Raw genomic sequence first — 23,384 nt, forward strand, 5'->3', positions numbered from 1 at the left:
GGCAGGCCTTATATGCCTACAAGTGTCCTTACACACTTTCTGAGGGTGCCTCCTCCACCCAGACCTGCCGAAGCAGAGGGAGACTTCACGCACATGGAGGAGAAGGCCGTGCGACCACGGGGGAGGGTGGGGGGGGTGGTGGCAGCGATGCGGCCACCAGCCGGGAGAGGCGGGAAGTCCCCCTGAAACCCCATGGGGAACGCGGCCCTGCCCGCACCTTGGCTTCAGCCGCCAACACTGATCAGACTCCCGCCCGGCCTGTGAGAGGAGGGGCTCCTGGTGTTTTAAGGCGCTCGGTCTGCGGTACTTGGTCTCAGCAGCCACAGGGAACTAACACCGCCCACCCTGCTTGGTGGCCTCCAGGGCAGAGTGGGAGCGACAGCTCAGGAGCAGAGCATCGGCATGTGGGATGTTTGGGGTGAAACAGAAACACTCCAGGCTCCCAGCAACTGTCGCGGGGCAGGTCGCCCAGGTCAGTCCAGTGAGGTGCTCCCAGGGCGGGCAGCCTGTCCAGCAGCAGGAAAGCCCTTCACAGCAGCTGGGGGCTCCTGGGTCCAGAGCAGTGTCTCACGGGGTGATCTGGTGGCATCACAACTGTCTGTGGGGGGGTTGCTGCCGCGTCCAGCAGGTGGAGGACAGGCAGGCTTCTCAACATCCTACCGTGTGGAGACAGCCCCCCAGAAAGAATGCCAACAGTGCCAAGGGTGAGAAATGGGCTGTTGTGGCTGGGGCCAGGTGGGCTCTCAGGTTTTGCTTCATCCAAGCTTCCCCTGGCACGGAGGACAAGATCCAGAGATTGGGCCTCGACAAGAGGCAGAGGCTGGCACCCCCAGGCCACGTCCCTTCCCACCATAGGCGGGTCGCAGGCAGCCATGCTGTGGAGCCCCAGCAAGTGGGGGACGGGGGGTGCATGCCCCTGTCCAGGGGCGGCCCGGCCCCTCTCTGAGCCTCGGTTTCCCCACCTCCACGGTGGTATGTAGCAGAGGACTGTAGGAGCTCAATGTGTGTACTGAGGGTCCCCTTCCCTACCTCGACCCCAAATCAGCTCATGTCCGGCCTCCTCTTTAATCTTGGACTGCAAGATATACAGATGGGGGTGGGCCACAGTCCTGAGTGAGAGGCCTGGGGAAGGCTGGAGGGGCCAGCGCAGGGCAGGCAGGGCATGAGCCCCCATGGTCCTCCATCTGCCATGCTGTCCCCACCGCTTGCAGCCCCAGGCTGATCCCTCAGTCCAGATCCCACTGGAGCTCTCGGTCTCATGGCCAAGGCCAGCCTGGACACCGATGGCACCCGGACCCTGGCTCTCAGGGGCAGCCTCGTCAGTAGCCCGAGGCCTTCCCCCCCTTCCTCGGGTCCGACGCGGCATACACACAGGCGCCGTCCTGGGACACAGCCTGGACCACGTTCAGGAAAAAGGGCCTCCTGCTCTGGCTCTGGCCCCGGTCCTGAAGCCCCTTCCGCACCTCCTGGAGAGGAGAGAAGGCGGGTGCACAGGTGAGGGCAGCACAGACCCGCCCCTGGAGGGACAGGGCCCAGGCAGGGACCTAAGAACCCTGTGGCCTCCCACTCCTCAGGCTAGTGGGGAAGCCTGGCTCCAGGCACGTGGCGGGGAGGACAACACTCAGGCCCGAAGGAGCACGAGGCTCAAGTTTCTTTCTGTCCTGGATCCAAGGACACCAGGGGCCCCAGGGGCAACATCTGAGGAATCTGGGGCCTTCGATGCAGAAGGTGGCTGCTAGGGACTTAGGCTGAGAGGTCTCTAATTTTGAGGACCTTGAAAGCTAAGCCTTCTAGAAGGTGGAGTCCTGGGTCCTCCAGGCATAGGACCTGCCCAACTTGAGATCTCGCTCCCCGCCTCAGCGTCTGGGGTGCCCAGGGGCCTCGGGACACGGAGGAGAAGAGGTCCTGGTGCCAGCACTGTCGGGCTGCATAGGACCTTCCATCTCAACACCTGCATGAGCAGACTGGAGATCATAGAACCCAGGAAGGCGGTAGTCAAACTCCTGGCGGCCGGAGGCCTCACAAGCTTAGGGCCCCATGGGTTGAGGAACCAGCTGGAAGAAGGACCTGAAGCTTCAGATGCCATTTTCTCTGAACATCCACAAGTCCAGGGACATTGACCCCCAGGCTAAAGGCACCAGTGGTCCCCCACGGAGGTGCTCAGAGCACAGGGCCCTAAAGGCTCAGATCTGCGACGCTGCGTGTGTGGGATTTAGGGCATCAGGGCCCCAGGTGTCGGTTTCTAAGACACTAGGTACCTTGCCTTGGGGTTGTGGCCGTCACATACTTGCCACACGTTTGTAAGGGGCACAAATCCTGGAGTGTGGGCACCTGTGCTACTGGGGTCCCTTGTTTCCAGTTACCATTTTGGACTAACAGGCCAAGGACCTTAGCCCACCAGGGCCCTAGATTCCAGAGACCTCCAGGAACAAAGACCCTAGTGCTCTGTAGTCCCCAGGACCAGGGCCTCCAACCTGAGGTCACCTGGTGAGACGTGCGCCCTGAGCCACTGGTGAGGCGAGGTCTCTGGAGCGCTACGCCCTTGAGTTACAAGTTTCTCTGCCTGACGCACTAATTGCCCAATGTCCTTAGATTTGAAGGCCAAGGTCCTCATAGCCAAGGCCACAACAGGGCCCTCAGTGCTTGGAGACTCTGTTCCTAGGTTCTAGTGGCCAAACTCTAAGGCCCCGAGGAATGAAGGCCCCTCTGGCCTCAGTCCCTGGGCCTTGGTGGGTGTGAAAGCCCTTGGAGACTCAAGGTCTCCACCCAGAGTCTAGGATTTTCTCCATGGAATGCCCTAGACCTGCAAGGCCAACACTCTAACTCTCCGAGGATCTTGGGCTCGCAGGTCGACGGATTCCAGGCTATCATTTCTGAATTCCCAGAATCTAAGTTCCTTGGAGAACGATGCTCACAGAGTAAGGAGCTTCAGCCAAGGTCAAGGGGAAGGGCATGAGAGGATGAGGCCTGAGGGAGCACTCAACATCCTCCACAGGGAGGAGCCTAACGAGAGGGAGGGCCTCGGGCTCCGAGAGTTTGAGCTGACGAGCTGACGCCCTTTGTCGCCAGGCCCACAGACTGAGGTTCTCGGGGACTACACACCCCCTTGGAATCAAAACCCCACTCTATGGCTTTCAGAGTTCTAAGGGCTGTGGAGGTGGCCCTGAGACCAAGACACGCTCATCACAGGAAAGCGGCTTGGAGGACTACGAGCCCCAGCAGCTTGGACTGACCCCAGGCATGAAGCGTGGAGCCTTGAAAAGCTGCCAGTCTTTTAAATTAGGTTCTAGTGAAGGGCATCCACCAGCCCAGAGAGCTCTGAGGACGCTGACCGTCTGCTGGGGGCTTGAGGGCAGGGAGTCTCATGAGAGAATTCAGCTCCCCTGGCCTGCTCGTGTCGGGGAACCAAGAAATGTTCCGAAGAACCAGCACCAGGGGCCAGCCTGGTGGCACAGTGGTTAAGTTCACACACTCTGCTTTGGTGTCTTGGGGTTGGCCGGTTCGGATCCCAGGTGCAGACATGGCACCGCTTGTCAAGCCATGCTGTGGTAGGTGTCCCACATATAAAGTAGAGGAAGATGGGCACGGATGTTAGCTTAGGGCCAGTCTTCCTCAACAAAAAGAGGAGGAGTGGCAGCAGATGTTAGCTCAGGGCTAATCTTCCTCAAAAAAAAAGTATTAAAAAAATTAAAATAGAAATAAATCTATTAAAAAATAATAAAAATAAAATTAAAAAACCTCAGCACCAATGCGACCGCCAGTGCCCTGGAAGGAAATTCCTCCATGGACTCTCACAGGAATGATACAGTCTTACAAATAAACTCACAAGTAAAAGCTGCAAATCACACGAGGAAACACATCACTACACGCAAGAGCTTGAGAGGCCACAGCAGGAGAACGAGCTTCCGGAGAGAGTGGCCCAGACAGAGCAGGACAAGGGCTCGCCTGGGAGAAGCTCGCACTGCACTCTGTTCTCTGCCTCGGCGGCCACAAGACTGGCCTGGTGCCTTGGCCACTGCGTTCTCAACTCCAGATGGCACCCAAAGCTCAAGTGTGCCCGGCCCGAGACAGCAGCTGAGCTCATCCCCGGGGAAGGGGCTTCGAGCAGCGTGCACTGGCGGCTTGGGCTGCGGCCTCACCTGGCTGAAACTGGGCTCGTAGTCCACCTGGCCCTGGCTGTTGACGTGCAGGATCGGGGCTGCGATGGCTGCTTCCAGGTCAAAGCCAAGCCACAGCTTGTTCACAATGGCCTGGTGGAGAGAAGGAGGCCACAGTGAGGGAGGGAGGCGGCACCGGCCCCCCACACCAATCCCTCCCTTCCCCCAGGGGAGAGCAGGACAACAGGGCCTCCCAGAGACGGGACATGCCAGCCAGGAGCCCCCAGACTCACCTGGACCACAGCAGAGATGATGAGCTCCCCCCCAGCCCCGCCAATCACCAGCTTTGACCCCTGAGCTGCGTTGACCAAGATGGAGGGTACCATGGATGATGGGGGCCGCTCACCTGCAACTGGAGGCCAGACAACTGTCATTCGCATCCTGGCTTCCAAGCCAGTGCCCTCCAGGACAGCCTCCACTCCCCCCCACGCCCCCCGTCTCCATTCACCGTGGCTGGGCGAGGCGGGCAGCTGCGCCCTTCCCTCCTCTCGCCAATGGGGTCCCCACACTCACCGGGTCGGGGGGTGATACTGGAGCCCGTCAGGCGCCTCCAGCAAAGGTCCAGGAGCTCATTGTTAAGGAGAATCCCTGTGCGCGGTGAGTATACCATCGCTCCGAAGCTGCAGATGGGGAAGCAGAGCCTGGGCTCGGGCCGCACGCCCCACCTCGCACCCCCAGCATGGATGCTGGCTCGCCAGCCTTCCAGGAGGCCCCCGTTTTAGCAGCTGCCCTCCAGCATGCTGGAGCCGCTATTTTCTCCTTGGCACTGTCCCCAAATATCCACCAGTGCCCACCCTCAGGGCGTCCTTCTGGGTAAGGGCCATCCCCAGGCGGGTCCTGGCTCAGGGCCACCCCATCAACAACCTTTTCAGCCAGAAGTGTCAGGGGTGTAGGACCCCTTTTGATAGAAGAAATAGGCAAACTCAAAGTGCTGCCGCAATGGAGACAAGCAGGGGAGGCCGGGGCTGAGGTCTAGGGAGCAAAGAAGTGGGGCCTGCCTGCTCGCCCCTGGGCCTCACGCACGGCGTGTTGATGGTGCTGGTGGCGGCCACAGCACTACCATCCTCTGCCAGCACAGACACGTGGGCTGTGCCCATCCTGTAGCCCGAGGCCCCGGCCAGGCTGTAGTGGCTGAGCTGGTGGTCCCCCCGGGCGTCGATCTGCTGGCGGACGTGCTTTGCCAGAGCCTCCCCCAGCAGGACCTGGGAGGCATTCTGGGGCGGGTGGGCAGGTGGCAGGGTCAGCGAGAAGCCAAGATGGAGGGCCCATGGAGCAGAGGACCCCCTGGGGGACCCTCTCCAGTCTGTCCTCCCTGCAGCCCAGACCCTGCCCACCCTCCAGGTCCTCTGAGACGCCACTGCCCCCAATACTAGCCATTCAGGGGCCCCTTCCAGTCCCCAGACCCGCTGCACCCTCCCTGCCCTGGGCCACTGCCAGGCTGTCCAGCTCTGGCACCAACCACACATACACCCTCCAATGCCACCTGGCCAGGCTCTCGGGATCCACAGAGCACCTGGCCTGATGCTCCCCTCACGCCCAGTCCCGGGGCGGGGAAGGCGGCTCTCCGCCAGCCCAGGCTACCTCACCTGGAGCTCCGGGTGGCTTCGAGGGTCCCACAGCCGCCACCTCTGCCCCCCGGCAAACTTGAGGGTCTCCACGAGGTGATGGTACAAGTTCACGCTCCCCTCGGGCCGGGCCACTGACTCTGCCGAGAAGTTGAACCCTAGGGAGGGAGTGAGCGCAGGTGGGGGTTGAATATTAGCCCCCCCAACAAAAAGATCGGTCCACATCCTGATCCCCAGGACCTGGGAAGACTATCTTCTACGGCAAAATGTGTGCTTAAGTTAAGGCTGTTGAGAGGAGCAGGTTATCTGGGCGAGCTCTAAACGTAATCGTGTGTGTCCTTAGAAGACAGACACTCAGACAAGAGGAGGAGGCAATGTGGGCACGGAGGGGAGGCTGGCGAGCTGGCCACAGGCCTGGGTGTGCCGGCAGCCTCCAGAAGCTGGAGGAGGAGGAACAGATTCGCCCCCAGAGCCCGGGGGGAACGTGGCCCAGCCAACACCTCCATTTTGGACTTGCGGCCTCCAGGACTGTGAGAGAATAAATTTCTGTTGTTTGAAGCCACTAAGTTTGTGGTCATTTGTACGGCGGCCACAGGACTGCTAGGAGCCCCCTCACCACCCTGTAGGCTGCGATGGGTGGGGCCAGGCCTCAGCCCCCTGCACACACTCACCGGGCAGCTCACTACCTACATAGCCCGCCTGCTCCTGTGCCCCTGCACTGGGTCAGCTTCAGGGGAGGACTCAGACCCTTCAGCAAAGCCCGTAGTGTGGGCCTTGCCAGAGGCCGCCTCTAGAACACACCATCTTGCCCCATTTCCACAGCCCTGTCTTCCGTGTCATTCGTCTGAGCTGGAAAAAGCAATGGCTTCCAAAGCCCCCGCTGGGCCTGGAGTCTAGCTTCCCAGCGAGGCAGGGCTCTGGGCGGGAGGCCTGGGGGCATCACCTTTGAGCACATTGAGGATGAAGCTGAGAATGGCGCCCCCTGCAGGCGGTGGTGGTGAGTACAGGGTGTAGTCTCCCAGGGGCACCGCCAGGGCGTCCACCACCTCCGGCCGAAACGACGCCAGGTCCTGCAGGGTCAGCCAGCTGCCTGGGGTGAGACAGAGGGGGCTCCATGTACAGATGGGAAAAATGAGGCAGAGAGTGACTGCCACCAACCCCAGGTCACACAGTGGGGCTCCCCTTGTCCCTAGCCTTCTAGACCTAGAGGGGTGATGGCGGGTCTGTGGGCAGTGGCCTCAGGGCTGGACCCTAGAGCCCAATGGGGGATGGGTGGACAGAGGCCAGAGGCAGGCAGGTTGGGAGGGGGAGGAGGGGGAGGTGGGAGAGGCGAGCTGGCCTCCAAGAGACCATGAGGGGGGCCAGCTCCAGGCCCAGGAGCCCACTGGGGACACCATGGCCACTGCTAACTCTCCTAACGGGGGACTCTGCTCCTTGAGGGCCTTGACCACAGGGTCCCTGAGGCCAGCAGTGGGCAGGACCGGGCACATGGCCTCTCCAAGCCCTGGGAGCAGCCGGAACTCCTGTGGGGCCTCGGGAAGGGCCTGCCCCGTCCCAGCACCCAGAAGCCGGATCTTTCTCTGGCAGGGCCGGGGACTTTGGGACCTCAGCGCTGCTGACCTTCCTTGGCAATGTCCTCCAGCAGCGTCTGGCCCAGCCTCCCCGTGTAGAAGACCTCTGCGCCCTCCGTGGCCACAGTCTCCAGGGTGGCAGCCAGCGTGGGCCACGGGAATGGGTCCTGAGGCCTCAGCGGCTCTGTCCCGTTGAAGAAGAGCTGCCTGGGGTTTGGGGAGCAGCCTCAGGGTGGGGCCCAGTCCCAGAGGGCAGCCACAGTGCTGCAGGGGCTCTCGTGCCGGCCTTGGGACACTACAGGGAGGCAGTCCTGGTCTGGGGTCCTGAGGGGCTGGCATGGACATCAGGGGGCCAGTTCTCTAGGACTGGAGGGGGCTGACGCCTCTCTCCTCACTCCTCACCCTGGCCCAGGAAGGCGTGCTCCCCTGTCGGGCCTGCATCCACCTGGGGTCCGTCCTCCCTACACTCCTGCGAGGACCTGGTCAGTGGGCTGGCAGGGCAGGCAAGGGGGCGGCCGAAGCCCTCCTGCCAACCCAGAGAGAGTGAGAAGGAGGGCAGGGCCAGAGGACAGTAGCGGAGCCCAAATCCATGCCCTGGGAGACCCATCACTAGGCCTAAACTCCCTCTGGCCTGAGCCCCTCCGATTAGGTTCTGCCATGCAGAGCCCAAAGGTCTACAAACTGAGACAGCAAGGTACTGGCCATCCAAGCCCCCCGGTACCCCCATGAGGTCAACCCTCTGGTGTGAGGAGGGGCTGGGATGGGGCCCGGCTCAAACAGGTCGCGGCCTGACCCCAGGAGCAGAGGAGGGGCCCCGGGTCCCCCCGGGCGGTGCTCACCTCAGGGACGAGGCATTCAAGGAAGGCCGCAGGAGGCTGTGGTTGAGGAACTGACCGAGGACAGGGGGGAGGCGGTAGCCCCCTCGGAGCAGCGCGATGGTGGGCTGGAACAGCTGCGCCCACGCCAGGCGGCCGTGGCGGCGGTGGGCCTCGGCGTAGCCACGGAGCTCCCCAGGCACCCCAATCCACTGGGCCCCTGCACAGCACCACGGCATCATGCCCTGGCCCCCCACTACCCCCACCCTGCCCCCAGCCCCGTGGCTCCCAAACCTGCCCCAGGGGCTCTCCATCACCCCCATAACCGCCCCCCCCCAGCCATGGCAGCCAGAGTGAGCATTCACGAGGCCAGGCCTGCCCACATCCCTCCCTGCTCAAACCCACCTTGGCTCCCCAGTGCCCTCCATACAAAGTCCACAGCCAAGGCCCCAGGGCCTAGCACACACTGGCCCCAAGACCTCCCACGCACCCCCCACCAACCCACCTCCACTGAACCGTCCAGACCTTTGCCTGGGATGGGTCCCCTGCTTGGATCACCCCTCCCCCAGGAAAACTCCCCCACCCCAGTGGGTCAGGACCTGTGGGGGCTCCACACCCCTAGCTGCTGTCCTTCGGTGTCACGGTGTCACAGCCTGTGCATGAAGCATGCTGCCCCTTCAGGGGGCTGTTCTGGTCAGCCCCAATGGCCTGGTGGAGTGGGAGCAGGTGGCCCCGCCCAGGGATTCACCTGTGCCCAGTGGCTGGGCCTGCTCACACTGGTCCAGCAGATCCGGGACGTGTCTGGCAGGCACTGTCTCCCTGGCATTGATGACCTCCACCTTCCCTGGAGCCAGGGCAGGGCGTGCCAGTGGTCAGGGGCACTCCTGCGGCTGCCGGGCCTCGCCCCACCGCCTGGGCCCCTCAGATGGCCCTGGCCCTGCTCTGGGTCTCCCTTCCCACTCTGCACTGTGAACTGGCCTCTGGGCTAGGACTTGGCATGGGACCTGCCAGGAAGGCTTTGCACAGATGAGGTGGGGGGAGGGGCACCGAGAGGCCCCCTGGGCGGACAGGACAGGACAGGCCTGGCAGCACACTCAGGATGTTCACAAGCACCTCGCCGTTAGTGCCTGTGGACAAGCCCACCCTCCTATGGGGGTCCCATATGGGCTCACCTGTGGTCGCATTGTAGATGGTGAAGATGACCCCTCCACCCAGGCCCATGCTCTGGGGGTTGACGACACCTGTGCAGACCAGAGCTGCGATGGTGGCATCCATGGCCGAGCCGTTCTGCTGGAGGATGGCGCTAGGGAACATGGGCAGAGTAAATGGCCTGGCTCCCCTACCCCGGCATCCCCACCTCGGCTTGCTCAGCTACCATTCGCCAGGGAATGGTGACATGTGGGTGGCCCATCTGCTGCCACCAAACCCCAGGTTAGGTCAGAGATCACATCCAGCTGCCCTCTCAGGTGCAACTGCTCACAGGTCCACACACTTTACAGATTGCAAATTATGATGCCATTTACACTGCCCCTTGCCAAATATAAGGCACTTCTCAGTTTGTAAAATGCTTCTGCTGCCGTTACTCCCTAGGTCCTTCGGCAGCACTGGCTCATTTGCAACAGGCAGAACCACGCCGGAGCCAGCCCCTTGGTCCCTCCCAACAGTCCCAGAAGCCCGCCCTGGGCAGCCTCCACTCCTCATCTCACTGGGGACACACAGGCCCAAACCCCTTCAAGATTAGACTTTTTCAAGTGACCCCAGGATCCTGCTCTGCCACCGGGGCTTGGGCTGATGGGCCCCACAGCTTCTCCTGGGGCCCAATGTCTATGGGAAGCCTGTCTGGCCTCAGTTTCCCCATCTGTCCATGGGCGGTGAGGGGTGGGTCCTTCAGCTCTGAGGTGCTGGTCAGACTGGCCTATGTCACAGAAATGACCCCATCCCTGGAGCATAGGCCTGCACAGCTTACCAGGGGCTGCCTCTTCCCTCACACCCAGGAATCCTCCGCAGCACCTCAAGGAAGCCAGCATTTTAACCCCAGTTACAGATGGGGAAACCAAGGCCCAGAGAGGGAGTGGACCTGGGTCCCCCTCCCACACCCCGTGGGACATCTGGGCCCAGCACCCTCTCTCAGCTTGGGCACCTTGGCCTGACCACTCCATCCTGGACTCACACCCTCCCCCAAGCCCGTGTCCCTGCTCCCAGCCCACACATGGGCACACACAGGTGCTACACGGATACACATAATCTTGGGATGGGAAAGTGGGCACGAAGCTGGAAGCATGTGAGAATAAGCCTGCTACGCTCAGGCACAGAGAAACACAAATTTTTTTTAATTTTCTTTTTTCTGCTTTTATCTCCCCAAAGCGCCCCCATACACAGTTGTATATCTTAGTTGCATGTCCTTCTAGTTGTGGGATGTGGGATGCCACCTCAACGTGGCCTGATGAGCGGTGCCATGTCCGCGCCCAGGATCCGAACCCTGGGCCCCCGCAGCAGAGCATGCAAACTTAACCACTCGGCCACGGAGCCGGCCCCTAATTTTTAAATTTTGTGTGTGTTTGTGTGTATGTGTGAGGAAGATTGTTGCTGAGCTAACATCTGTGCCAGTCTTCCTCTATTTTTTTTCATATGGGACACCACCACAGTGTGGCTTGATGAGCGGCGATAGGTCCACGCCCAGGATCTGAACCTGTGAACCCTGGGCTGCTGAAGTAGAACATGCTAACTTAACCGCTGCGCCACTGGGCCGGCCCCCCGAGAAACACAAATTTTAGTAAGGATAGAACACCATAAACAAGGTCAAAAGACAAACTGGAAAAATTTTTTTTTTCAATTTCCATCCAAAACAAAGGCCTCATCTCTCCTGACCTGTTGCTCCCTCCCCTGAAGTGCTTTCGGCTCTCAGCTTCCAGGAAACCGCCCTGCCACAAGCTCTGGTTTGCTTCCCACCACCCCGACCTCATGATGCTGGGGGCGCTGGCCTCAGTCCTTGGTCCTTGTGCATCTGTACCCTCTGGACGAGCTGGTCCAGGCTCAGGGCTGAACGCGCAACCTCTAGCTGCTGACCCCCAAGTTTTATCCTCAGCCCAGTCCTCTCCCCCAAACTCCAGACACTTAGACTCAGCCATCCACAGGATACCGCCCCCGCATGTGTAAGAGGCATTTCACTCTTAACTTGACCTAAGCTGCCCTCCCACCGCTCCTCTCCTAGCGTTCACTATCAGAAAAGGATGCAACCACTCACTCCTCGCTCAGGCCGTAAACCTTGGAGTCCTCCTTGATTGGTCATTTTCCCTCATCCCTACGTGCAGTCCACCAGCAAATCCTGCCAGTTCCTTACCTCCAAAAGATACCCAGGTTCTGGTCCCTTCTCATCACTCCACCACCACTACCCTGGTCCACGCCACTTGCATCTCTCACCGGGTTATTGCAATGAGCTCCCACCCGGCCCCTTGCATCTGCCTTGCTCTCTTATAGTTTAACAAAATAATCTAAAGTGTAAATCAGATATTCCGGTAATCGGAGATGAAATAACTCAGACGGAACATCCCACAGCCAACCAGCAAAGCCAGATGGGTGGGAGGCCTCTGCTGACAGGCCTCAGAGGCTGGAAGGACTACAGGCCTGGAAGAGAGGTGAGCCCGGCCTCGGGAGCTGCCTTCCTCCAGATGACTGCTGGTCCAGGAAGAGGTGGCTGAGAGGCCACGCAGGGCTTCTGACACCCTCGTGTGGCTGGGGGCTGCGCGTGCGGGCGAACCACACTTGGAGACGGGTCCTCACTCTGGGAGTGACAGTAAACTGGAAACAGACCAGCCCTGACAGGCCCAGCGGCCTGGCTTCAGACCATCTCAGTCACTCAGACTGGATGAAGGTGCCCCCAGATTGCTGGTGTCCTAGGCCTCAAATTATTTCTAAAACTTATTTTGAATAACAATTTTTATAACACTTTCCAGTGCTAAATTAAAAATAACCAAGCAAATGAGGAATTGAGGCAGCACAAACAGAGCCCAGAAAAAGCTTAGACAATGACGAAGAAAAAAACCTGTGGGGTCTCCAAATGATGAAACTGTCAGACCACAGGCTTTAAATAATTACCTTCAAGGGTATAAAAGACAAGATTAAGAATTTCACCAGAGGGGGCTGGCCCCGTGGCCGGGTGGTTGAGTTCCCGCGCTCTGCTTCAGAGGCCCAGGGTTTCGCTGGTTCGGATCCTGGGCACGGACATGGCATCACTCATCAGGCCACACTGAGGCGGCATCCCACATGGCACACCCAGAGGGGCCCACAACTAAAATACACAACTATGTACTGGAGGGATTTGGGGAGAAAAAGCAGAAAGAAAAAAAAAAAGATTGGCAACAGTTGTTAGCTCAGGCGCCAATCTTAAAAAAAAGAAAAAAAAAGAATTTCACCAGAGAACTGGCAACTATAAAACATAGAATTAGGAGCTCAGTGCTGACAGCAGATTAACAACAGATTAGACACAAAGGGAAAAAAATTAATTCATTACAAAATATCCAAATTTGAGTGCTGAGAGAAAAGAATAGAACATACAGAAAATAGATGAACAGACATGGAGATAAAATGACAAAAAAAAAAATGTATCATGCAGACGCTAACCAAGTTTGTATAACTATATTAATTTCAGACCACGTAGACTTTTAACAAGAAAATTGTCATTAGACATAATGAGGGACACTGTTATTACAAAAAGCTCAATTCAACAGGAAGATATAAAACTCAAAATGTGTGTGCACTTAGTTTTAAATTATAAAAGGCAAAAATTTGCAGAACAAAGAGAAGGAATAGACGAATATACATAGTGGGAGACTGTGACACGCCTCTCAGCGGCTGAGAGAACAAGCGGAAGAAGTCAGCGGGGCTGTGGGAGATTTGAGCGACACCTTCGTAAGAAACTGACTGAACTCACACGTGTAGATCTCTGTGCTCATGATGTGGATTAAGGCTGCCCCAGGTAGACAAGCCCAAGGTGACCTGGCCTACATGCCAAACTATACGACCCCCGGTGGATTTTTATGGTATGAATTAGGGCTGCCCCAGGGAGAGAAGCCCAGGGCATCCTCACCTACATGCTGATCTATATGACCAGATTCGTATCTAAAGTTATATGACCACACAATAACCAGACCCCATCTGCATTGAAATCATTTAATGACTTTTTACATCATCTTTTCTTTTTCCAGTAAAAATAAGTCATGTACCCATGCCTTATAAATTTAGCCCTAACCCTCAACTCAGGGCAGCAGCAGCAGCTCTGACTGCCCATGGGTCCTGTCCCCATGCAGCAGCAGCTCTGACTGCCCATGGGTCCTGTCCCCATGCTATTCCGTACTATTCTCTAAATAGAAGAGCACCATTGCCAGATCTTGAGAGTCCAAGAAATCTTTCTTTCGACTCCTCGGCTCGCCGAGCCCGCATCACTCACAATCACACAGTTGGACACATTCTTTTCCAGAACACATAGAATATTATAAAAATTAATCATTTGCTGGACCTTAAAGTAATCTCAACAAGTTTCAAAGAACTGATATCATATAAATTAATTAGAGGGGCTGGCCCGGTGGTGCAGTGGTTAAGTTCATGTTCCACTTCGGCGGCCTGGGGTTTGCCGGTTTGGATCCCGGGTGTGGACATGGCACCACTTGGCAAGCCATGCTGTGGTGGGTGTCCCACATATAAAGTGGAGGAAGACGGGCACAAATTTAGCTCAGAGTTAATTGTAGAGACCTGAAACTGGCCACTGCAAGATATGTCTCTTTGGTATCAGGATTATTTGAGGCTGATTGCTTTTGATAAACTGGGACAGGGAAGGAGGCTCTGAGGAATGGAACTTGCCCTTTGTTAGGACACCTTTACATTTGTAGGGTAAATCTCTATCTGTAAAGGTGCCTCCCTCTCTGTACCAGGAAGAAGAAAGGAGATGACCTTCTCTCTAGAAACTCTTAGTCAATACCAAAGGCAAGGACTTAAATCTGCATTTTATTGTGCTTGTCTGGTAACCTCCTGTAACTGACTTCCCTCCCCCTCCCAACGTTGGCATTTCTTTAAGGATTAAGCATCTTTCCTTAGGCTAGGAACTGATTGCTGCGCTCACCTGTGACCGCCCAGCTCCAGACAACAGACTTGCCTCCAGCTACGCCCACCAAGGTAGCAGACCCACTACCTGCTGTGTCCATCAAGCACTGTGCCGACAGGGCAATCTTGTGACTATTGTGGGAGGGACATTTCAATCACATGTGAAACGTCCTGTATGGGGGTATATAACTACTCTGTGCACCCCACTTCTTCAGTGCCCTTTCTTCCTTCGGGAAGAGAGGCCCCGGGCCATGGTTCCTCATAAAGCTTTGTTTAATTTTCTCTTGCTATTCTGTCTCATGTGAATTTAATTCCTTCTCCGGCCAGACACACCCACATTTGGGAAGAGGAAATGTCTTCCTCCCCTACATAATCTTCCTCAAAAAAAAAAAAAAATTAATTGGAAAATCACCATGCATTTGAAGATTGAGAAAAATAACTACTAAATAACCCAAGAAACAAAGAAGACATTACAACAGAAATTAGGAAAAAAAATTTTTTTAAGATTTTATTTTTCCTTTTTCTCCCCAAAGCCCCCTGGTACATAGTTGTGTATTTTTTTAGTTGTAGGTCCTTCTAGTTGTGGCATGTGGGATGCCGCCTCAACATGGCCTGGTGAGCAGTGCCACGTCTGTGCCCAGGCTTCGAAACAGCGAAACCCTGGACTGCCGAAGCAGAGCACACGAACTTAACCACTCGGCCATGGGGCCAGCCCCTAGAAAATATTTTGAACCAACTGTAATGAGAATACCGTAGATCAAAAGTTGTGGGGTTGGTCGCCCCCATGGTGGGGGAGGAAGGGGAGGGGAAAAAACAGGTCTGGTGAACTCCCACACCCCCCACAGGTTCTCACAGGGAAGTCTGCAAGGCCCATCAATCTGAGAACATTTGCTCAGCTGAGCTTTACAGCCTGAATTTGGCAGTCTCCAGCTGCCAGGTGAGTAAGTAGGGGCCAGGGAAGGCTGGATGGTGCTGAAGAGTTCTGGGTCCGGTGACTCTCAGAGTCACCAAACTAATGCTATCCTCCAGGGCAGAGGCCGGCACAGGGGTGAAGCTGCCGGGAGGGGAGTCAAGCTGAGCAGGCCAGGAACAGGGCAGAGGGAAAAGAAGACCTAGAGTTTTTTAAAAAGTACTGGAGGCGATCTGAGAAGACAAATATCAGAAAGTACAAGGCCATACAATTTTCAAACCATTTTGTGAAAAAAATAGAAAGAATTGGGCCAGCCCGGTGGCACAGTGGTTAAGTTCACACATTCCACTTCAGCGGCTCAGGGTTCGTCAGTTCGGATCCCGGGTGCAGACCTGCACGCCACTTGTCAGGCCATGCTGTGGCAGGTGTCCCACACATAGGGTAGAGGAGGATGGGCACAGATGTTAGCCCAGGGCTAGTCTTCCTCAGCAAAAAAGAGGAGGATTGGCAGCAGATGTTAGCTCAGGGCTAATTTTCCTCAAAAAACAAAATTAAGTAAATAAGTAAATAACAGTTTAAAAAAAAATAGAAGGAATTAAAGAACCCAAAACTGTAAAAGCTGTTTTGATGCAACTTCCATCCCCAAAGGGAAGGAAAATTCATCCTGCTTAAACATGAACAATAAAAAGGATTGAAGTCACATTGCACCCAGAGTTGTTATAACATAAAAGATAGTAGGGAGCAGAACGATGCCCCGTCAAGGCACACCAAAAAGACAAGCCCACAAGCAGACGTGAACTGCAACTTAATATGTCAAAATGTGCTAAAATATAAGATGCCATGAAAGAACAGGCTACATCAGAATGAGAAAAACCCTAAAGTGAAGTGTTGGAGAAAATGAAGACAGAAAAAACAAGATTATAGAACTCAGGACCAAATGGAGCATAAAAGAAAAAATTCTCAGAAGCAAAGACTACACAAGGATGAACACAGAGCAAACGCCTACAGAGACACCTGCAAAGAAAGATAAGATGAAAAGGGGGAAATTTTTTTAAATCAAAAACAAACGAAGAGAGAGATTTTAAAATAACAATATAGAAGATAGGCAAAGAAGATCAAACATTCCATTAATAGGAGCCCCAGAGAGGAAAGTTGAGTCTATGGAAGAGAATAAATAATAGAAACTACAATTCAAGATAACTTTTCTGATTTAGAAACAAAAAACAAACTCAACACCCTGCATGGAAAGGGCACCCCACTGCATGGCAAAACCCATTCAGAAAAGCCAACATTGAGATGCATTCTAATAAACCTACTGGACTTTAATAAAAATTAGTAATTATTTGGGCATCTAGGTAAAAAGACTAAGTCTCTTACAAGAGAAAGAAAATCAGACTGTCATCAGACTTTCGACATCAATGTTTTACACCAGAGACAATGGCAGTTATAATCAGTACATTCAAGGAAAGAAAACACAAGCCAAGGATTGTATACCCAGCTAAACCGACCTTCCCCTCCAAGGGCCACAGACTGTTACAAACAGGCAAGAAAGCAGTGAATGTCTCCCCAGGAACACTGCCTGTGGAATCTAATAAAAATAAACTTCAGGCAACCAAAATAACTGGAAAGAGTTTGACATAATGAGTAGGAGTAAGAATTAAATATATATTTACCTGGAGAACTAAGGCTAAAAATGATGGTTATAATGGAAACAGTACAGCAATGTAATGGCTGTTGTTCTGAAAATGTAGGTAAACTATAACCACAAAAAATGGGGTGGGGATATTGTTTTGAGGACGTGGCTGCTGTGTTTTACCTATAGGCCAGTCAAATGGCAGGTGAAAAAAGAACTCTTGGCTTTATGGGCCCTGGTATTGATAAAAGTAAACTTGCCTGTGTTATGGCACATAAAATTGGACGTTATGGATATGTTAACTGAACTGGTGAAAATTTTCCTTTTAATGACGGTGTAGACAAAAATCTCATCTGGTGGAAAGGGGGAAAATTAACTGAAAAAAATGGGAGAAATGGCCAAAGCTATTATGGGTGAGGAGGCCTGCTGTGTGGATAAAAAAGGAGAGTAGAGGTGAGAATGGAGAGGATGTATGAAAAATAGAAGCGGCTCATTGATTGACTGATAGGTGTTCCCTTCGGATCCTACGCTGGGAGAGAGGAAGAGGAGGAGGAAGGCCCCCGTCAGGTGGACTTGGACTGGAGATTCAGCACCGATTCATGGCATTCCTCTCATGCAGTTTCCTCTGGCTCCGTGCACTGACACAACCCGTAAGCATGGCAGCCCGGCAGTAACGAGCACTGCCAGCATCCAGAGCTCGCCTTCTAAAATGCCATTCTCTCTTAATTCCTGATTTCAGGGCTGGATGAGGGGATATGCAAGCAGATCCTGGAACATCTCGGGCTGGAAGCCTAGAAAATTCTCCAAGTCTAATGGCAACACGTACAAGAACATAGTTGGTGGCTTAAAGGGGCTCCCACTGTGTCATTGTCAAATCTGTGACAATTCGAGCAACAAAAAGAATAAAAGTGATGGATTGTAATATAATGAATTAAAATAATCCATGAGTCAATAGTGATACTCAGGAATATCAGGCTGGGAGGGGATCTTCACAGAAGGATACTGGCTCACAAATGTTGAAGAAATGACAGGTTTAGAAATCACCTTTTTGCAAACACAAATTTATTTGTATAGACGAGGATCAAAATAGATGTTAAAATATGGGGTAAAATGTTGTTTGAGAAAAAGATATTCACATGGTTTCAAAGTATCAAACCATATGTTACTAATTTAAAAGGGAAAATGGTACCCCATCCAGTGGAGAGATCAGGGGAACAGCACCTGTAGGAAGCGACCCAACTTAGCATCACCGATGATGTGAGAGCCTGCCGTCTGTGCCCTCCTATGTGACACAACTGGAAGGGCGAAACAGCGCCTGTGTTACAGTGTGATTAACCCAAATCTGATCATAAAGAAATAAGCAGACAAATCAAGATTGTGAAGACCGGTTGTGCTACACTGGACTGACTTCTTTAAAAATGTTAATGTCGTAGAAGATCAATTGATTTTTTCCAATAAACAGGGGATTGTTCTAGATTAAAGAAGACTAAAGAAACACGCCAACCACTGATTGAATACTGGATCTGAAGAGATGATAGATAGATAGATAGATAGATAGATAGATAGATAGATAGATAGATGATAGATGACAGATAGATGATAGATAGATGGATAGATAGGTAGGTAGATAGATAGATAGATGATAGATAGATGGGAGATGAAAGAGAGAGAGGCGTGATAGAATTACTGGGTCAATGGGGAAAATTTGAACTGGACTAGGTATTAGACACTATTATTGTATCACGGTCCTGAGATGCTGACTCACGTGCAGTCCAAGCCACTGTAACAGACAGTGATCAGAACGATTGCCATCCAGGGCAGGAGCCCTACGTACCAGGCAAGCTCCACGGCCCTCTCACAAGGGGAGTGCTGACATGAGCCCCATTTCACAGATGGAGAAACTGAGGCTTGTTTTTGACCTTGCCCAAAGTCCCTGCTCTCCTCTGCACCGAGAGTGCAACCCGCAGAGCCCCGGTGGGGTCTGGGGCAGTGACAAGACTCAACTCTTGGGGTTCATCCCACCTCCGAAGCCCAGGGCCAGCCCAGACTGCAGAGCCCTAGAGGGTGGGCACCCTGGCCCCCCCCAGCCTCCTCTACAACTACCTGCCTGATCAGTAAAGCTCTGACCTTTACAGGCCCAGCCTCGGGGCTAGACAAGCATTGGGGTCTGGAGAATTTCCACCCTTGCAGGGGCAGCTGAGGATGACAGTCCCAGCTGGGTGTGCTCTCTCCGTGACACCAGGCAGTTCCCTTCTGTGCAGGCCTAGTTTCCTCATAAATCAAGGGAGCAAGGAATCCCACTGGATTGAGCGGGGAGCAAAGACTCCTCCCACGGAGGGTCTTGTGGGAGGGCAGGTGTTTCCGAATGGCCACAGCAGACGGATGCCACAAAGCCTAAGAGTCACCACTGACCCTGAAGCTCAGGCATCTCCCTAGGAGACAAGCACTTACTCGGAGCCTCAGAACACCCAGTCTGCACACAGGCCTAACACACGGGGACCTACGGCGGGAAGATGACCGTCTAGAGGGGAGTGCCCTCACTGTCACCGTGCATCTATTGGATGTCCACTGGACATGGCACTGGGTCCTCACTCCCACAAGCCTTGAGAACCCTCCCCAGGGGCTCTGGCTGCTGCAGAAGGCCCAGCCCCAAAGGAAGAAACCCACGGTGGATAGGGTAGAAGGAGAGGGCGTCTGGAGGCCCTGTGGGTGGGGAGCAGGCAGTGAGGAAGCTGCAGGGAGGAGGGGAGAGCGGGATGCGGGCAGGCAGCCCCATCAGACCCCACAGCAGCAGCGTGACCAAGGCCCTCACGGGAGGCATCTTGGCCTTGGCCAGAGGCCCCAGCCCAGCCAGGGTCACATGACCCCTGTTCCACAGCTGCTGGGGCCAGCTCCAGGCTCCCTCCCACTCTTGGTTTCCTAAAAAAGAACAGGAAGTGGAGAGTGCTGTTTGAAAGTACACAAAACCCAGGGGAGAAACCACATCTGCTCTCCTCACCTAGGGGTGCTTCGGGGAACACGGGCTCAGAGCAGAGACCCCAACCTGGACCCTCACAAGCACAGCAGGGCAAGGCCAAGGAGAACCCCCAACCCCGGAAAGACTCAGGGAGACACAGCAGGCCCAGCCGCCCCCCACCCCCACCCCGAGATACGCGGCAGCAGCCCCCCACCCCTGGCGGCCGCCTTCCCATCAGTGGCCTCTGGTCCCCGTAGCCCCAGCCCTGTTTGCATCTTTGCAGCTATGGGTTCAGGTGGGCACAGAGCCTCTGCCTGTTCTCCAGAGCATGGGGGGCTTACTCCCCTTCCACCCCTGGGAGCTCTGAGGAGACCAAGCAGCCTGTCCCTACTTGTCCCTGAACTGCCATCCTCAGCCACTGTCATCCTGGAAGGAGCCCTGAGGGAGGGGACAGAAAGCCCTGAGAAAAGCCCAGAGGACCAGGGTGGGAGGGAGTAGGGCAAGGACAGGACAGACAGACAAAGGAAGAAAGTAATGAATGAGAAGGTGAATGAATGAAACAGAAAGCACACAGGAGGGGTGGAGCCAGGACGAAAGGCAGAGAAGACCACCCACCCGGTGGTGGTGGTGGCGCCTGGGCCGGGACTTGGCCACACTGCCCAGCTCTGGGACTGTCCCCTTCGGTTTACAAAGCACTTCTGACCCTGACAATGGCCACGAGACAGATATTCTGGGAAGCAGACCCAGCCTGCAGGGAAGGGGGACGGCTGCCCAGACCACGGCAGGAGGCAGGCCCAGCAGGGGCACCCAGCCATGTCCTGCCCCAGGGGCAGTGGAAGCCTCCCATGGGCTGGGCTTCCTGGAAGAAGGTCAGGAACGCCAGCTGGAGCCGCTCTCCTCTGCCCCCTCACTCACCCGCCAAACATCAAAGTCACTCATGGGCCCACCGCTGGCCTGACTGAGGCCCTGACACCAGGAGGGGAGGCCGTGGGGGCTGGGGGCCAGGGTGGGAGGCTGGCCCTGGGCAGCACTGAGTGCACCCCGGGAGGCCAGTACTCACATACGGAGCCCCTGAGCCCCTGAGCCCCTGAGCCCCCTTGCCCATGCCCCTGGGAGAAGACCCCAGCCCCAGAGAACTGTCCTGGCCTCTCTGAAGGGGCCAGTGCTGGTCATCGGGGTCAGCCTGAGCCAGACCAGTGACACTGTGACGGTGCCATCTCTGGGCCGCCTGAGTCCTGGAGCTGGGAATAGACTCACACACCACCTCCCCTCTGCCCACACTGTCATTACCCCAAACCCCCGTCTGTGACATGCACACACCCACTGCCTACTCTGTGTGAGGGCCCTGGGGCTGCTTTCTTGCTGGAGTCCAAACCCACTTGGCCCCCACATGACAGCTTGCACACATGCGTGCCTTCTCCATGCTCCCGCCACTGGTCACACAGTCTCTGGGAGGGGCCAGCCGCCGAGGACCACCCAGCTCCCACCCACCTCTCACTCACCGTCCAACGTCCGAGCAGACCTTGGAGTCAGCGGCGACCGCAGCGTGGTCAAAGGCCTGGGGGCCGCAGTGGGCGAGGTGGCGAGAGAGGACCACAGCGGGCACGATGATGGCCAGGGCCAGCCCCAGCCCCAGCAGGACCATGCCTACCGTAGCCCTGCGACCCTGGGCCATGGCTCTGTGCCCTGGGGGGAGAGGGGAGGCAGATGGGCAGATGGGCTAGTGGGCAGACAGATGCACAGACAGCTGCGTGGATGAATGAACAAGAAGATGTGCAGATAGACTCACAGATGATTGGACAGATGGATAAATGGATGGGGGCCAGAGACAGACAGACAAACAGATTGACAGACGAGCCAGACAGCTGGAGAGGGGATAGTAAGAGATGGACGGTCAGGGAGACAGTTGGAAAGAAGGGGATGACAGATGGATGGGCAGACAGGCAGGTTTACAGAGGACCAGTGGGCAGCCAGGCGGACGGTGGGCGTGGGGACGGCGGGCACGGCGGCGGCACTCCTGGAGTGCTTCTACAGAGGCAAGGCTGGTCACGCGCCCCAGCTTCCAGCCTTCAGCCCTTGTTTTCGGCCCTGCCGGGAGGCCAGGCAGCACGGCGTTTAGGGGAGTTTTCCTTCCAGACAGGAGAGAGGAACAAGCAGCCGCCTGCCTTTAACTCCCTCACTACTGTTCCCCCGGCAAGCCAAGATGGTGCAAACACCCCTCCTGCCTGCTGGCCCGCCCACCCGGCCACAGGCGCCCTGGGCTACCCCATCCCCACGAGCCTGAAGACTTGGCGTCTGCTGCCCCAGAGGAGCGGGAGTGCAGGGCTCCATGGCCCCCAGGGCCACTCCCCGGTTCCCGGCAAAGCTGAGGTAGCCTGGCCCCTCCCCTGGAGCTCAGAAGGACAATGGTCCCAGGACGGGGCCCCTAGTCCCCTCTTGGCGTGCCCCTGCCTAGCAGCAGCTCATCCCAGCATCCTCAGAGCCAGAGGATACCAGGGGTGTGTGGGGCTAAATGGGCCAGAGACAGAGGGAGGGGGGACCCAAGTTGCTGTCACTCAGAACCTGGGTTCAAGTCCCAGCTCAGCCGCAGCCTGGCCTGGGGGCAGGGGAGGTGACATGGGGGCTTCCCGGTCTGCTCAAGGAGCAGGCTGACTCAAGAGCACCTGACGTGGGCACTGTAAGACTCTTTGTGTGGGGAGTGCGGACAGGGCATGCGTCCAGCCCTTGGCAGCCAGTGCCCCCCGGATCGGCCACCTCCAGGGCCTGCTGTCCTGAAATGCCATTGTGGGCCTCCAGGGAGTGAGGCTGCCCTTCTGTCTGCATCTCTGCCCCTCCCTTGCTGTGTTTCTGCTTTCCGGCATCCATCTGTGCTACTCCTGTTATGGCAGTGCCTCCTCTCCTGGGGACACTGGCCTGGGCCCTGCCCTGCTCAGGCCTCAGGGTGCCCAGCTGGGAGGCAGCTGGGGGAATGGGGGCCCACTGCAGGCTGACATCCTACCTACACAGTCCCCCACTGCCCCCCAAGCTCTCCCCATGCCCTTTCCAGTTAAGCATTACCCTCCCCAGGTCTCTTTACACCTCCTGGTACAGCAGAGAAACTGAGGCACAGAGGATTGTGCCTGCACAGCCACACAGCCTGCCAGGCCCCCAGTCCAGAGCCCCCGGTCAGCCTGCACTGGAGAGGCTGCTGGGGGGGCTCTGCCGTAGGCCAGTTCCCACAACTGCCCATTGAGGCGGGAGGCTGCAGGCACCTCCTCCCGCCCCCACCCACCCCCCACCCCTGCAGTGACATTGTGCAACCAGAAACCAAAGCGCATTCCTGGGCCAGGGCCAGCCCACCCGCATGGAGACAGGGACAGCGGGGTCGGCAGGCTCAGGGGTGGGACGTCCCCCCTCCTCTCCCCAGCCATTGTGGTCAGGCAGAGGTCAGGATACAGGGACCACTGGAACAAAGGCCCAGGAAAGGAACAGACATCATGACTGCCTGGCCAGAGATGTGGCCAGGGAGGACCAGCCAGGAAGGGCTTGAATGTCCTTGTCCAGGGGGTGAGGGTCATGAGCCGATGGGGAGGAAGGAGAGGAGAAATCGGTTTCCCCAGCCCGGCGGGTGCTCTTGGCTGAACCCTACGGGGCCTGCGTAACCAGGTGCATGCGGCCCGGGCCCAGGGAGCCTCAGGGTCG

General features: G+C 56.2%; 1 protein-coding gene across 1 annotated transcript; it reads right to left on the reverse strand.

Annotated features, from left to right (window-relative positions):
* Positions 1–293: 293 nt before the first annotated feature.
* Positions 294–21,782, reverse strand: GGT5 (gamma-glutamyltransferase 5). Its single transcript, XM_046640592.1, has 13 exons — positions 21,657–21,782; positions 21,206–21,389; positions 9,281–9,411; positions 8,857–8,952; positions 8,133–8,328; positions 7,343–7,500; positions 6,666–6,812; positions 5,744–5,880; positions 5,181–5,371; positions 4,671–4,777; positions 4,391–4,509; positions 4,140–4,250; positions 294–1,466 (listed from the first exon to the last, which is right to left on the reverse strand). Exons 2-13 carry the CDS (start codon positions 21,376–21,378, stop codon positions 1,320–1,322), a joined length of 1,713 nt encoding a protein of 570 aa, XP_046496548.1. The 5' UTR covers positions 21,379–21,389; positions 21,657–21,782; the 3' UTR covers positions 294–1,319.
* Between the last annotated feature and the right edge of the window lie 1,602 nt (positions 21,783–23,384).

This window comes from Equus quagga, chromosome 15 (assembly GCF_021613505.1).
Source record: "Equus quagga isolate Etosha38 chromosome 15, UCLA_HA_Equagga_1.0, whole genome shotgun sequence".
Classification (NCBI taxonomy): Eukaryota; Metazoa; Chordata; class Mammalia; order Perissodactyla; family Equidae; genus Equus; species Equus quagga.

Coding starts and splice junctions, on each gene's coding strand:
- GGT5 (XM_046640592.1), bottom strand. CDS start 21,378: ATGGCCCAGGGTCGCAGGGCTACGGTAGGCATGGTCCTGCTGGGGCTG. Junction 4,510..4,670: donor CAGTATCACCCCCCGACCCG/GTGAGTGTGGGG, acceptor TCTGGCCTCCAG/TTGCAGGTGAGCGGCCCCCA. Junction 1,467..4,139: donor ACGAGCCCAGTTTCAGCCAG/GTGAGGCCGCAG, acceptor TCTCCTCTCCAG/GAGGTGCGGAAGGGGCTTCA.